The 16,990-nt window shown below is 41.1% G+C and overlaps 1 protein-coding gene across 9 annotated transcripts in view; it reads right to left on the bottom strand.

Moving 5' to 3' along the window:
• Positions 1-6,179: 6,179 nt before the first annotated feature.
• Positions 6,180-16,990, bottom strand: part of LOC124134123 (A-kinase anchor protein 13-like) — a 265,224-nt gene continuing 254,413 nt past the window's right edge. For all 9 annotated transcript variants that reach the window (XM_046498796.2, XM_046498804.2, XM_046498801.2 and 6 more), the window contains 3 exons: positions 12,186-12,452; positions 10,435-11,347; positions 6,180-9,533 (listed from right to left, as the gene is read on the bottom strand). In XM_046498796.2, the coding sequence (XP_046354752.2) occupies positions 10,442-11,347; positions 12,186-12,452 (1,173 nt within the window). In that variant the 3' untranslated portion in view covers positions 6,180-9,533; positions 10,435-10,441. The remainder of the gene's footprint in view (positions 9,534-10,434; positions 11,348-12,185; positions 12,453-16,990) is intronic.

Here is a 16,990-nt window from a genome sequence, read left to right on the forward strand (position 1 = left end):
CACATGTACAAGAGTGGGTGAGTTTAACGCCGCCGTCTTCAATGTTCGAGTTATATCACGACGTGGTAGTTGGATGTGGGAGGAAAGCCTGAGGTGATGAAGGTCTCAGACGTGAAACCCACGAGTACGGGTATAGTGCTGACAAACATAACAGCTTGATACTAAAAACGTAAACATCTTGGGGCACTGAAAGTCCAATCTGCTGTCTGAGCGTCGAGTCACAATAATGTTGTGCCCCGGATCAACTAATTGTCCAACCAGCTCGAGGTGACATTTGTCGAAGTTGAACTTCCTAACTGTGAGGGATGAACATTGAATGAAGGGTAGCATAGGGTATATTGATGGTGAGTTGAGGTGAGGTGAAATGGGGTTTAACGTCGCGTCCAAGATTATTGCACTTATATAGCGACGTGCATGTACGTGTGTGTGTTTGTGTGGCTGCTTGTACTAGTCCAGACTGATGCCGATTTATAGTGCTAGCTCACTGAGATACCATGCCGCAGTTTAACATGAATACCCCACTCAGACACAGTATACTGACTCCGAGCCGACCAGTCCTTATGATAGCCCCTTAATGCCGACCGCCAGACAGGGTAACAACAAGTACCATCTTTTAACGTCTTTTGGTATGACGTGGCCGGGGATCGAACCCCGGACTTTCCGCTCTCCGGGCGGACGCTCTACCTCTAGGCCACGGAGGCGGTGACATATTGACGGAAAGGAAGGGGTAACATTGACATCTATCCCTAAAACTAGGTGTTGCTATTGCCTCAAGTCCTGTGAAACAAGTGAGAAAAACGTGCCAATCACAATCTTCACAATTACAATTAACATTGCCATCCTATGTCACAGAGTCTGGCCCAGTTTTGAAGGTCAAGGTAAAGGTCAAGGTATATGACAAGAATGCGTGATGATGTTTTCACTCGCTCCTTGCTAACCGCCAGAGTGTACCGTCTTTGTAAATGTAAACTGTTTTCTTTAAAGACACGGCGACCACTAAACCCAGAAGCTGCAACGTTGTGTAATGTCAAGGGGATTACATGTTTAAATACTATTGATGTTTTTTAATCGGTAGCAGATTGAATCAATTCAACTACTCTATGTCGTATCCGTACCGCAAAACTTTAACATGACTTGTACCAACAAAATTAATATAATCACTGACATTTAACATTTGTTATCTACAAGCTTACCCAGCAACCTAGACCGTGACCTTATTGTCATATGAATGGACATTGACTCGGTGTAACTATGGTAATAATTAAAGGGCAAGTTCACACGGAAATTAACCTATTTTTCTTGTACTTTTTCCACATTAAAAGTGTTAACCTAGAAGTGTCATAGACAAAAATATAAAAATATCACAATTAATTAACATATTTTTCGCATTAAAACGATTTATATTTTTCACATTTACCAAGTGTTCTATTTCCACAACAAAAACACCATGGCTTATGCCCCTTGCAATATGACGTCATTGGTGCCAATTGATAAACATTATGACGTCATCATGCTTTGTTAGAGCCGCTTCACGTGGTGTAGGTCTAGGTGTGTGATTCTAGCGTCTCAGATGCCAGCCAGCATAGTGTTATGCTGAGTCACCACTGCGCCGGAGTGTGTCGTAGGCCATGTTGTTTTACCGCAAACTGGTACTTGATATCTTTTGCGTTGAGAATAGACAGGGACCCAGTTGAATTGGCACCAATTACGTCATAATCTAAGGGGGATAACTCAGGCCTGTTTAGCTCGAAAAACGAAGGCCTCATAACGGCATATCATTTTCACACTATTGTGAGCTTCCTACTTTCACTGTGAAAAAAATGAGTGTATATTTTCAAACACAGATACTAATTAATTCTAAAATTGCGTTTTGTTTAGAAAAAGAAAGAAAGTGATTTTTGCGTGTACACTTCCCCTTTAACTGGCAGATTGGTCTGTCATACAATTCGAGGTGAGGTTTAACGTCGCGTACAAGATTATTGCACTTATATAGAGACGTGCATGCACGTGTGTATCTATGCATGTGGCTGCTTGTACTAGTCCGGACCGATGCCATTTATAGTGCTAGCTCACTGAGATACCATGCCGCAGTTTAACATGAATACCCCACTCAGTATCAAATGTTTTTCTCTGAGCATAAATTGTACTAAATAAAAATATTTTTGTTGACATATGTTTTTGCACACATATACATATATGTTATGTAGTAATATACATTAAATGTTAACATAAACAATTGTGTGGGTTGAGAATTGACCTCCAACTGATATAATAGTGTTCTATAATAAAATCTTTATATAGAAAAAAAACTTAATATAATCAATTCAGAAATTTAAAGTCGACTGAACGTCGTAGTATAAAGACTTAACACTCAACACGGGTATCAGTTTCCGGTGTAACGTTACCGCAAATACGAGAAATACCGCACTCGTACTTTCCCCAGACGACGGCTCCACCATAAGGGGTGGGTTCTTGGACGTGCCATTGCCCCACATCTCCCAGGGACACGCCTGACTCAAGGGGGTGTATCACGGGTGGCAGTGGAATACCGGGTGTATCGGGGCAGGGGTGGAGGGCTGATGGCCGTCCGGCTTGACAGCTGGTCTTTGTCACCGGCTATTGGTGGACGTGCGCGAACATCAGATCGAGTTCATCATTGTCGACCCGTGTGAATTGCCTTTGTCAATTACGCGGTGATTTGTCATGCTGCCGGTGACATTGGGGTACATACTACTTGTGCACATAATTCTCATTGAGGTGCCGCAGTCTGAAATTCAATATTGGCAGGGTATCACATATCGTTGCGTGTAAACGGAGTCACCAAACGCGAGCTCTTGTCAATGCGAGTGTGTTTGACATCCACACCGCTCGAGCCAAAGAGCAGGCAATAGGGGTAGGGGGTCAAACTCGCGCACAGATATGTACTTGAAATATTTGATTTTAACGAAGGAAAAATCATGACCTGTGCAAACTTGAACGGCTTGTGTTAGTTACAGGAACGTTTGAAGTTGTGTAGTGAATGTAGACACCGCCATCACGCGACAATCTCACATGCGCCCTGGGTCCCCTTTAACTGTTGTTTGCTGAAGATAGAGTTAAGTATCTTGCACCTATGTTTTTACGTACATGCCTAAGAACTGTTTTCCTAATTGGCATTTTAATTAGCATTGAGCGTGGTTCTTTAGAAACACTGATAGTCTACATGGGCCAAATTACACACAAATGAAAAAGAACATATTAGCTGTTGTTAAGAATGAAACAGGAAATGCTTTTTATAATACACCTGTTGACCATCATATTGCGTGTGTTTTCTCCCGCAAACGTTGAGATCTGCCCGTTTGGTGTTGGAAATCCCAAATATGAAACTGTTTGGTATGTACACGACCCCTGAGCATGAACTAGACGCCTTAAAATAATTACAGCGTTATAATTAGCGTGTAACTTACTTAACGCGAACCAGTATCACCCGATTTTATTTGGGGAGGTGGGGTAGCCTCGTGGTTGTAGCGTTTGTTCGTCGCGCCGAAGTCCCGGGTTCGATTCTCCACATAGGTACAATGTGAAAAGCACATTTCTAGGGTTCCCTGTCTTGAATATTTCTAAAAGCAGCGTAAAACTCGGCTCACTTCGACTTGTAACTCACCTGAGGGAGTGAGTGAGTATTGTTTTAAGTCGCTTTATGGAATATCCCAGCAATATCACGGTGGGGGACACCAGAAATTGGCTTCACACATTGTACCCATGTGGGGAATCGAACCCGGGTGGGACTTCCATGTGACGAGCGAACACTGGAATCTCATCTGAGACTTATATAGACTCTCTGGTTTGTACAAGATGCATCTGGGGTAAAACAAACTATACGAATACCAGGATACAAACCTAAATGCTCCGTTTGAGATCCGGGGTAGAAAAGGTCGGCAGCAACCTATGCTTGTATGAGGCGACTAAACTGAACCGCTCGCCACTTGGTTACATACCGAAAGCTTTCATCATATCCCGACAGCGTGAAAGGTTGCTTACAATATTAATCACTGGATTGTCTGGTCGGAATAGATATAATATTTTTATCTTTTCGTCTGTCTACTCTTCTACTCTAGTTCTGATGTGGTACACCTTTTCTGAGACAGCAACCAGCCTCGAGTTATTCTTGACATGGGAGAATCTTGTTTGAGGAACCAAGTCTTCAGTGTGACCAAACTTGTGACTTTTTGGCATTGTAGAATCTTGTAAAGCCAACCAAGACTTCAGTGTGACCAATCTTGTGACTTTTTGGTATTATAGAATCTTGTAAAGCCAACCAAGTCTTCAGTGTGACCAAAACTTGTGACTTTTTGGCATTGTAGAATCTTGTAAAGCCAACCAAGTCTTCAGTGTGACCAATCTTGTGACTTTTTGGTATTGTAGAATCTTGTCAAGCCAACCAAGTCTTCAGTGTGACCAAACTTGTGACTTTTTGGCATTGTAGAATCTTGTAAAGCCAACCAAGTCTTCAGTGTGACCAATCTTGTGACTTTTTGGCATTGTAGAATCTTGTAAAGCCAACCAAGTCTTCAGTGTGACCAAACTTGTGACTTTTTGGCATTGTAGAATCTTGTAAAGCCAACCAAGTCTTCAATGTGACCAATCTTGTGACTTTTTGGTATTGTAGAATCTTGTAAAGCCAACCAAGTCTTCAGTGTGACCAAACTTGTAACTTTTTGGTATTATAGAATCTTGTAAAGCCAACCAAGTCTTCAGTATGACCAATCTTGTGACTTTTTGGTATCATAGAATCTTGTAAAGCCAACCAAGTCTTCAGTGTGACCAATCTTGTGACTATTTGTCATTGTAGAATCTTGTAAAGCCAACCAAATCTTCAGTGTGACCAATCTTGTGACTTTTTGGCATTGTAGAATCTTGTAAAGCCAACCAAGTCTTCAATGTGACCAAACTTGTAACTTTTTGGTATTGTAGAATCTTGTAAAGCCAACCAAGTCTTCAGTGTGACCAATCTTGTGACTTTTTGGCATTGTAGAATCTTGTAGAGCCAACCAAGTCTTCAGTGTGACCAATCTTGTGACCTTTTGTCATTGTAGAATCTTGTAAAGCCAACCAAGACTTTAGTGTGACCTGTGTGTGAAATAGTCAGATAAGAGTGAATGGGCCAGCTAGCCTTAAAAGATACTAGCCAGTTTCTAATTTCACTAGTTTGAAATATGCCACATCATATTTGTCCAGAAATTTGATTCTGCTAATGTATCAATATAGTAAACCTAAATTGCAAATCATGAGTCAAAGGTTGTGAAGGGGGCAACACTGATCTCACATCCTCAAGTCATTAGAGATATTAATTTGATTTTTTTTTGTGTGTACTGATCAAGAACAAGGGAGAACTTTTTTATTTTGGTCAAATAAGAGGTGTGTAGAAAAGAAATTACTGTTTAAAATTCAGTAGCCTGGGCTAGGGACATTTCAGAAGCTCTAACCCAACCAAATTTTGTGAAAGCTGGCAAGCAACTATTTTTTTTCACTGAGAGTGACAAGTCAGGTGACTCTATGACACTGCAATTGTAGAACTTTGTATGGCAGAATCTTCAGTGTCCCTGCCAAGTGACTCTATAACACTAGAATCTTGTATGTCCAACCATGTCTTCAGTTTGACCAGTCTCATCTCATCTCTGACGTTGTAGAACCTTTTATGGTCAACCAAGTCCACCAGTCTAGTCTCATCCCTGATATTGTAGAAATTTGTTTATCCAACCTGGACTTCAGTGTGCCCTTTGGATCACAAGAGCAGGGCATATTCTTTATAATAATGGGAATGTCACTGTTATATAAATAAGCCATATGCATTGGTAGTCTCATCAGCACCTGAGATGTTGTTTTAAATTAGGGAATTGCAGGTAATGTGTCATTTATCAGTTTAGTCAAACATGGGCCTTTTCATGCAATGTGTCAAATTTCAGTCTAGTCATACAGTGTGCATCAGTCTTTTATATTGAAATCTTGTTGCATATGCATATATCCCGATGCAGGGTTCAGTATCATATTCACAATTGTCATGATATTATGACATTATTACATTGTGTGCAATGTGAATTGAGTTCAGTTGATATTGTGAAACAACAATTCCCAGATCTGTGTTGAGGCACTTGACACTGGCACTTTTCTCTTAATACAACAACCAACAAACACACATCTGCCATTTGATCATTTTATTACAAATGGATGATAGTAATTATTTTTGCATGGAATTTTTCCATTTTGTAACAATGTCGAAAACAATCATTTCATATAAGTTTCCATCCCAATTAACTACATGATAAGTTACAATATTTTTTTTGTATTTTTTGTCAATTAAATTACAAAAATTACAATGTAATATGCAATTATACAACAATTGCTCTTAGAAATCTGACCCACAAATGTATTTTTTTCTTAAAAAATATATTTTAAAAAGACAAAGTGTTGGGTGTAGCTACACTGGTGTTATCACAAAATGCTTAATCAGCTATACAATTTGAGAAAGCAACATAAGCATGCTTCAAAACAATAACTTAAAAACCAGCGCCCATAGTGCACATAATGCAAGGTAAATGCATCTATTGATGAAACAACTAACATGGATGCTACAGGCTTAATAAAATGTCAGTAACATTTTAAAAGTATCTGTTCAATAGTAACATGATAACGAGTGGAAGGGTATTGAATAACAGAAACTGGGTCTAACAATAGAAGGCACCATTAAAAGACAAGGAGGTAAAATGCTTCCTTGTGCAACACCTTTACACATAACAAAGGTAGCTGTTGTACAAGGCTAAACAGCATTAGACTAAAACATATGTGCATTTACTGTGTATAATACAGTGCTGGTACATAGGCGCAGTTCATGGTTTCAAAATATGGCACCACTCTGATGCATCATAGACCAGTTCTACACAATAGTGCCAGTAGTTACATCCTCAAAATTGGCAGACTGGTTGATCATTTGTACTATAAAGACTTTAATCTAAAAGGTATGTCTGTTGATATGTAAGTCATACATTTTAGATTTAAGTCCAAAATTTGATCTAAGCTTTCACATTTGACAAGTGTTTGTCATTAAATTTCAATTTAAATTGATGCAAGAAGTCTAGTTATTTCATGTTTTGTATCACCATGTGGGGAATACAGAACAGGAAGTACCTTGGACCAGGCTTTACATGCTGTACAAGCAGACTGAAGCAGTTATTCCATGCTTTGTATCATCAAGTGAAGAATACATAGCAGGAAGCAACTAGCGAGGACTGGGCTATACTGAAGCAGAAGCTGTGGGTTGGAGACAGGATATACAAGGTAGCAGCACACAATGCATCACAGTTTTGGCTACCATGTGGCTGTAGTGGAGGGCATAGTGAATATGGGAAGACAACTACATGAGAAAAGTCGCCGATCACAATTCGATCAACACAAAAACACGGCTTGCTTGCGCTTGAGGCCAAAAACCTAATAATTTGCATTCGTCAAAAAATAAAGATTCATTTTCATCGAGAGAAAAAACAAGGAATGTTAAAATGAAGGAATTCACTTGATAGTTGCTATAAAAGTCTCTCTCAAAGAGCCATTTGCGAAAAGTCAAGATTGGGAAAATGATTTGAATACCTTCAATGAGATTTGATAATGTGTCCATCATCAAAATGCATATGTGTCTCATAGTAGTGGGTTGTGTCCAAGCCGAGAAGTGCGTGTTTACAAGGTGAATACACTAAACACACTTGTTTAGGTTCAAATTGTAAGTAGTCCAATAAAACAAAACACACATGTTCGTTACTAACACTAGAAAACTGTCAGAGCAATAGAATGATATGTTCTCTGCTATTTGATCAAGTGCTAAAGGTATTTATATTCCAATCATGAAAAAATAATTCTTGCCTCATTATGACGGGAATTAGACATTCCATACATATTTGCATATCCACTGTGATATGTGTCAATATTCCTTTTAAATCCTATAGTGTAGTGTTCACGTCACCTCAGTCTCAAAGAAAATCTAAAAATCCTAGGTTAAATACTTTTAACATGCATTAATAAAAATCCAAACAACTGAGAATACATATCTGTAGAGTTTGCACATAACAAGTAATATCATTAGTTGTCCTCCTTCAGATGCCCACACAGAAATGCCCTTGCAACAAACTCCCATGGCAGTCACATTCATAAAAATTTGAAAATGTCCTTATCATTTCAAGGCACATCCAGAAACACAATCATGATTCCTTCATCGAAAAATGTAACCTAACAAGATTATCTCTCTGTCAGCGTGACTAGAGATGGTAAATCAGGTAAACCACAGGTAAACCACTGAAAACCATAGGTAAACCACAGGTAAGCCATGAGTATATTGCACTGCTTGTTATAGCAAACTTGTTCATCAAACAAATGCATTGGTTTTGTACAATGACTCTCATCCTCTGCTGATATTAGTAACATAATTATAAATGTGACTCCGTATCTTCCAAGATCTCTTCTTTCAGTCATCCATCCATTTATCGGGCTTGTTTGTTCATTAAGCTACAATTAATCCTGTACATATGCCTCGTAATATTTAAAGGCAATATCATTGTGAATAATAATAGAAATTCTACGAGACATAAGCATATGTTTTAAACTAAAATAGGTTTGTTTTGATTACACAATAATAAAATATGGTGTATAAAATTCCCTAGCACATTTTCGGTGACTGTACAGTAACTGACATGGCTGACGCCAGCTGTTACACGTCCGTGCTCTGCCCACCCATCCTCCATTCACCTGAACATTTAGCAGCGGGCACGGATGGGCAGCTCAGAATCCTGAGTCTGATCCTCCTCTTGGATTCAGACTGAGATCCTGGTCAAATCCGGTAGCGTAGTCCAAGGCAACAAGTGCCCACAATGTCATGGTTGACGCCTATATAGGCACCAAGTAAGATACCGACCCAGGTCACCACGTGTGACACAAGGTGTCGGACATCATCAAGTCCCTATCAAAGGGAGGTAAGTCAAGTAGGTGAGATACCATCACGTGGTATCTCCTTAAGTCAAATCAAGGTTCATCCTTCATGCACAGAATCATTGCTGCCAGTTTTACAGCTACATCCACTGTCACATCAACACCATTTCACAGCTTCCACATTTGCCGACCTCGACACCCTTGAACCGTACAGGTGGAGTGACATCAATACCGGGACAGCTCTCTGCAGCCTGATCGGTGCAACCCTCCACCCATCTTCAGTCCAGCAAGGTTTGACATGTCCGCGTGCTGTTACGCCCACAGATCCACAGATCCCATCTCAGGAGGCTCTTCCTCTTCCTTTATAGATATCCATGGTAATATAAATATACGGTAAACGAAAACTACACAACAAACATTGGTCGTGACAGACCCTCCCTACACGAACGTACACAGCAATTTGTGCGTGTTGCAGTAAGTGATGCTAGCTCACAGCCTCCTCTTTAGCCTGGATCTGCTGGTCTTGCCTGCCTCTGTCTATACCATCACAGAGGCGTTACTTCACATCACAGGGCAAAAGAGTCCTGAAACAAATGGCAAAAGCTGTTAACCAAATAAGAACTGCTTTATGTTTCTTATGATATCACAGTGGACACAATCAGAGTGAGTACAGTGAGTGAGTATGGTTTTACACCACTTTTAGCAATATTCCAGCAATGTCATAGCAGTGGACACCGGAAAATGGGCTTCACACATGGGGGGAATCGAACCCTGGCCTTCGACGTAATGAGCCAATGCTTTAACCACTAGGCTACCCCACGACCCCAGAGTGTTTGTTTGTTTGTTTGTTGTTTAACGCCACACTCAGCAATATTCCAGCTATATGACGGCAGTCTGTAAATAATCGAGTCTGGACCAGACAATCCAGTGATTGACATCATGAGCATCGATCCACGCAATTAGGATACGATGACATGTATCAACCAAGTCAGTGAGCCTGACTACCCGATCCCGTTGGTCGCCTCTTACAACCAGCATAGTCGCATTTAACGGCAAGCATGGGTTGCTGAAGACCTATTCTACCCCGGATCTTCACGGGTCCGACCAAAGAGTGAGTACAGTTTATGCTGCATTTAGCAATCTTTCAGCCATATCACAGACAAGCATTGCTACCAGTAACATTGCTACCAGTAGGACAAGACGTGCTTACCCTTCTTGCAAACATCTGGTGTCATCAGTGATTTTCAGTGATCCATTCACATAATGTTTCACTGCTATTCTGCTTACCCCACCGCCCGACATAATATGATTTCTATGTAAGGACTTAAACCATCTGTTTGTTAGAAAAGCTAATGTTTTAACCTCCCCAAACCAGGATGCATGGTGAAAATAGGAGGAACTAAAGTAAATTCTGTTCATGTTGATGGCTGAATAACTGGGGAGTTCATTCCAAGTCCTAACTTTTTGTTTTTAAGGAATCCTTACCTGAGAATTAGAAGTAGTAGACATCACCAGGCTTGCTTGGTTTCTGTGGTCCGGAGGGGTTCCTCTGTGAGTTTGGGGGTGACTGTTGTTGACCGGGAGCTGCCTGAGAAGGGCTTCGACGTTTGCCTCCTGAATTGGGCTCTGCCAGTTTCATCAGGTTGGAGAGTCCTGGGGCAGTGCGGGTCGGCGACGAGCGCCGGAGACTTGATCCTGATCGCGACTGGGCCGGGGTTCCAGACATATTGTTGGGACTTTGTGCAGCATTAGATGCAACAGAGCTGAGTGAACCTGTGCTGGATACTCTGTGAGGCTGCTGTTGCTGCTGCTGATGTTGTTGTTGATGTTGTTGTTGTTGATGTTGTTGCTGGTGATGTTGCTGGTGATGTTGCTGATGTTGTTGCTGATTGCTGGGAGGAGGTATTGATGATCCGATCTGACTTCCACTCGCCGAGAGCTTCAAGGGCAACTGCTGGACTTTCACTCCTTGCGTCTTTTGTTCATTCTTAGCACTTAGAAGATGCATTGGTAGGTTTTGTTTGGATGCTGCAGGTGCGTTGACGTTGTGCAGGTTGCCGACAGACAGCCGTGGCTGTCGGTTATTGCTGGAGATGCTGCTTGAGAGGTCAACTGGTTGGCTGGACTCCCGTTGATGAGGAACTAGATCAAAATCTTGTGGAGGGTTGAAGAACTCAGCCGATGCCGACCTGCGGTGGGCAAGTTCTCGTTGTTTATCAGCTGCTGAAACCTGTTGGGGGCTAGTTTCACGCTCACTTGATGGGCTGGAAACCCCCTCAGTCGGAGTGGAGAAGAACGGGGATGGGACATTGATGTTCTGTTCTTTCATCAGGTCAATTTGCCGCTGCAAAGTCTCACGTTGACGTTGGAGTTCATCCTTCTTAGCACGAATGTCAGCCTGCATACAAAGGAATTAGAATAATTAACTTGCTTTTTCAGATGAAATTGTTGGTCCTGTTGTCCCTCTTTATTAATGTTACAATGAAGTATCAGTGAACTTTGCCAAAATATAACATCTAAAAATCTTGATTTGGGATTTCTCTCAATCTTAATTTGGGAATTGGTAATCAGCTGTGAATTTTGTTGGTGAATTTTTTTTGGTGTGTTTTGTCAGTGCTTCAAGACGTACATTTATCATCCAAAAGTGGCATCCACAGGATTGGTTGGGTAAGATAAGTGATCTCTCCTAGGAAATATGGCTGCAATGAAATTCCAACACAATACTTCGCAGACCATTGTGTTGCCATCAGTTGCCATGACATCACAGTCAAATGACATCATTAATCTGTCAGCTGGATAACTTTACTTTTTACCCTCAAGTCACTGCTTATTACTCTTTACAAAATGACAAAGTTGAAACAATGATTTTGGATGATAAATAGAATCTTATCCTCGTGTCTTTTGACATCAAACATATCAACACTCTTAAACAAAAGTTTCAAACTATTGTTGACATATTGGATATCAATGACACGAGGGTGGGATCCTCAATATATTTATCTCAAAGAAGCAGCTAAACAGTTCTCGGGACCCACGTCACATATTTCTCAGAACATCCAGTAGGTCTGGTGAACAATTCATTCTTTTCGCAAAACCTGAGAACAAATTATTTTTCAACTTTTCTGGAAACATCCCAGACCCCCTCCCTCAAAGAATGTAAAAAAGGTCAGCCCCCAAGTAACCGGTAATAATCTCTATCGTGGAGCCTAGATCAAGCTATCTCTATTAGAGCCCACCTCTCTCTTCTCCAACCTCCTCCTCTCATCCTCCAGTTGTTCTCTCCTCTGATCCAGGAACCTCTCCTCACGGCTCTTCTCCTTCTCCCACTCGGCCTTCTCGCGGCTGATGTTCTCTTGCAGGTTGCGAAGCTCCTCCAGCTGGTTGTGGCGGTATCCTGTCTTCCTGTCTGACATGTCCGCAGACAGCTTGTTGATCTTCTCATTGGCCTCAGCTAGCTGGGCCCGAAGACTCTCTACTGCAGTGCCCTGCTGGGCTGTCAGATTCTGGAAGGCAAGTCCAGACAGTTAGTGTCAGGCTTAGTATGTGCTGAGTGAGTGAGTGAGTGAGTGAGTGAGTGAGTGAGTGAGTGAGTGAGTGAGTGAGTGAGTGAGTGAGTGAGTGAGTGAGTGAGTGAGTGAGTGAGTGAGTGAGTGAGTGAGTGAGTGAGTGAGTGGGTGGGTGGGTGGGTGGGTGGGTGGGTGGGTGGGTGGGTGGGTGGGTGGGTGGCAGAGCAAGGTGTTATATGCAGCAGTTAACGATGTCCCATTCCAGATCATGGCAATAGGAAACCAGAAAAGGACTTCATACACTGTAACCATGTGAGAAAATATAAACCCAAGACAAGCCAACACCTTAACCATCTGGCTTCCCCACTGTCCCCAAATACCTGGAAGTCTGAATAATCCTCAGGACAAAGATGTGTTTCCCTGTGACATGTTGTTGATAACACAAATCCAATTATTATGATACTGCTCATACCCTTCTCTTTAAACTGGTTACAGGCTGTCATTGCTCTTCACAATCTTTATGCTATGTAAAGATGGGTTCTTTCTGTTATCTATTCTGATGAAATGAGCAAGATGTTTTATCTTTGTATGGTGAATCTGATAAATCACATCAAGAACATATGAGATGAAACAAAACAGAAAGTTACAGAACAAATATTTGTCCAATAATTTAGCTGGATTGGTACATTAACGATAATTACTCTTCGTTCATTTATGAAATGGGTTAAGATTGGATTTGGGGATAACAACAAAACATGATTATTTATTCTTTACATCTCTCTGTCAAAGATCTGCATTAATAGATAAACCTACATGTTTCTTGTTGAATTCTTTTTATCAATCTCGTTCAACTTCATAACAAAAAACGCATGCAGACATCAGTTATATGCCCCCTACACTCCCAAGCCAATTATAATCCCACTTTTAATAACACTGTGTTTAGCACAAAGCTTCTGTGTCACGTTTAGAATCTAGCCATCTTAATTTCTAAAGCTTTTTCAAACTTTAAATTGGGATACATTTATATAACACCTTTGAAAAAAATATATTTGAAGAAACATTTTCATAAATTTATTAAACTTATCATTCTTGACAGGAAGTTTTTTTCACAGGGTATCAATTTCCATGCTGAAACACTTTTTGTAAATTTAACATTTGAAAAGAACATTTGTGTAATCCAGACAAGTGTGTTTGTCAGTGTTTAGAGCGCTACAAGGTAACATAACCCCTCTCTCAAATGTTAGCCTCCATTACTGTCACAGGGGCTGTTTGTCGCTGGCACACAGTTCCCAAACATAAACACACGTCCCTGACACTTCCACCAACTCAACTAGCAATTCCACTGTCATCTGCCAGTCTCACAGAGAGGGGCAAGGTTGCCTCAGGTCAATAACTTAAGCCACGTTAGAAAAAATAATTTTGAACATTTCCATGTGTCGGGAATATATAAAAAAATAAACCCAAGGAGTACTTAAACAGAACGTAACCCTAATGTCAAAACATTACATATTTAGTAGGTCCCTAGGTTCTAATAATCCAAATACACCTCAGCCATAACTATGACATTATCCTTTTCCTTTTTTTCGTAAAAGAGACCGATGCAATGAGGCGATCTTATGTTTCTTCGAATACCTGGATAAAAACTATTGCATTTCTGGCTTTGTTGGTAAGTCTGACATTTCTATTCGCAAACATTTTGAAGTTTATGAACTACACTTAATGAAACGGATGCAAAGCCATCAAGAATTAAAGTTTCTTCAAAAAGTGGAAATGTAAATTATCAATAATTTTGAATCCCATCTTGCATCAATGCTGGATACCATAACATCTAGAATCACAGTTACTTCAAAAAGTGGGAATCTAAAGTATCAATTATTGTGAATCCTCTCTGTCATCAATACAGGAACCAGTAGAAACACCACCTCAAGCACTTCGCTATCAAAGGGCGAGGAAATAGTAAAAAAAATGATCAAACCCGATTTTGAATATCAATAAAAAAGCAATTCAATGGCACTGAATCCCAGTCGTCATTGAGCACCATCATGAGGCTCAGTATTGACAGAATAAACCCGGGGAGGTCCGCAAGTGTAAACCAAACAAGCCCCTTAGCCAGCTACCCCTGTCTGTAGTCTAAGTACACAGCCATACACTGCCTCTGCATGATTAACTGGCATGGAGAGATATCCAAATAAGCCCACTATTAAATTCTCAATAAACGCCTCCAGCATAAGAACCAAAGTTTCAATTGCTTAATAAAGGTTTTCTAAAGCCAAAAAAGACGGGCTTTGTGAACATTGATATTAGGAGTCACGAGGACTGTGGCGTGGCATGGTCCTTCCATTTCAATATGCAATAGAACTGGTACAAAGCATCAACCATTGCTGCTCCAGGAATGAAAGTCTCTGTCATGTAATTGAGAGGAGGGTGGGGAAATTCAACTCTCAACAAGACAAAGATGAGAAATACATTTGGATTGATCTGAAGTACTGCAAATTGATGAAGGTATTAAATGCCTTGGGCACTTCAACTTTTTATTGGACTGAATGTCGAACTTTTCTAACTGAAGTACCTTGCAAGTTGAAGAAATGTCAATGTAAAATCGACCTGCTGACAAAAAGCATCACAAGCTGATAATTATAAGATTCTGATTTCTGAAGACGGAAGATTTTGCTGTTTTTAAGGAAATGGATTTTTAAGCAATTCATCATATTAAGCGGGTTATGTTTGATGTCGGAATTCTATGGATAAACAGTTAGTCTTAAACAAACTGAACTGACATAATAAAATATTGACCAGAAATTCACTTCATCCTAAGAAAATCAATGGCAGGTTTTTTGTTACTGTATTTTGATATCTTCTGACACAAAGCCACGTTTGTCCACAGTCAATATAGAGTATTGGTGTCATCATATTGTCAGTTTCCCCAGACATCAATCTACACAGTATTCCAGACAATGAAATGTAAAAAGACAATAGTAAAATACACATGGCTCATTATCTCATCAATCAATAATTTTTTCTTCTTATACTGTGTGATACAGTGATCACTTTATTTTATTTATGTCATTACAGTTATCCTGTGATCTCTGAACCACTCACAATTTCCTCAAAACTACTTCCCTCATAACTGACTTAACTCCTTCCTCCCAGAGACAAGAAATACATGAATGTCCTCCTGAGAGCGGATTCTCTTTCAACTCATGGAGGCAACTTTCAGTTTAGCCCCTGAGGTGAGGCTGTAAGGAGTAATTGTTTCAAACTTGAACAGGTCCAGAAAAAAAGACACAAATGTCACCCCTATAAAAGACCCGTATCTGTCACAACCCTATAAGACACCCCTATGTGTCACACCCCTATAAGACACTACAATGTGTCACACCCCTATAAGACACCCCTATGTGTCACACCCCTATAAGACACCCCTATGTGTCACACCCCTATAAGACACTACTATGTGTCACACCCCTATAAGACACCCCTATGTGTCACACCCCTATAAGACACCCCTATGTGTCACACCCTAAAGGACACCCTATGTGTCACACCCCTAAAGGACACCCATATATGTCACACCCCTGAAGGACACCCCTAAAGGGCACCCCTATAAGACACTCCTATGTGTCACACCCCTATAAGACACCCCTATTTGTCACACTCCTATGTGTCACACCCCTATAAGACACTCCTATGTGTCACACCCCTATAAGACACCCCTATGTGTCACACCCCTACAAGACACCCCTATGTGCCACACCCCTAAAGGACACCCATATATGTCACACCCCTATGTGTCACACCCCTACAAGACGCTCCTATGTGTCACACCCCTATAAGACACCCCTATGTGTCACACCCCCATAAGACACCCCTATGTGTCACACCCCTATAAGACACCCCTATGTGTCACACCCCTAAAGGACACCCCTATAAGACACTCCTATGTGTCACACCCCTATAAGACACCCCTATGTGTCACACCCCTATAAGACACCCATATATGTCACACCCCTGAAGGACACCCCTAAAGGACACCCCTATAAGACACTCCTATGTGTCACACCCCTATAAGACACCCCTATTTGTCACACCCCTATTTGTCACAACCCTATAAGACACTCCTATGTGTCACACCCCTACAAGACACTCCTATGTGTCACACCCCTATAAGACACTTCTATGTGTCACACCCCTATAAGACACCCCTATGTGTCACACCCCTATAAGACACTCCTATGTGTCACACCCCTATAAGACGCTCCTATGTGCCACACCCCTAAAGGACACCCCTATGTGCCACACCCCTAAAGGACACCCCTATGTGTCACACCCCTAAAGGACACCCCTATGTGCCACACCCCTAAAGGACACCCATATATGTCACACCCCTACAAGACGCTCCTATGTGTCACACCCCTATAAGACACCCCTATGTGTCACACCCCTATAAGACACCCCTATGTGTCACACCCCTAAAGGACACCCCTATGTGTCACACCACTAAAGGACACTCCTTTATACCTCTAAGAGAGACACCC

Source organism: Haliotis rufescens, unplaced genomic scaffold (assembly GCF_023055435.1).
Source record: "Haliotis rufescens isolate VD_foot unplaced genomic scaffold, xgHalRufe1.0.p SCAF_1, whole genome shotgun sequence".
In the NCBI taxonomy this organism is placed as follows: domain Eukaryota; kingdom Metazoa; phylum Mollusca; class Gastropoda; order Lepetellida; family Haliotidae; genus Haliotis; species Haliotis rufescens.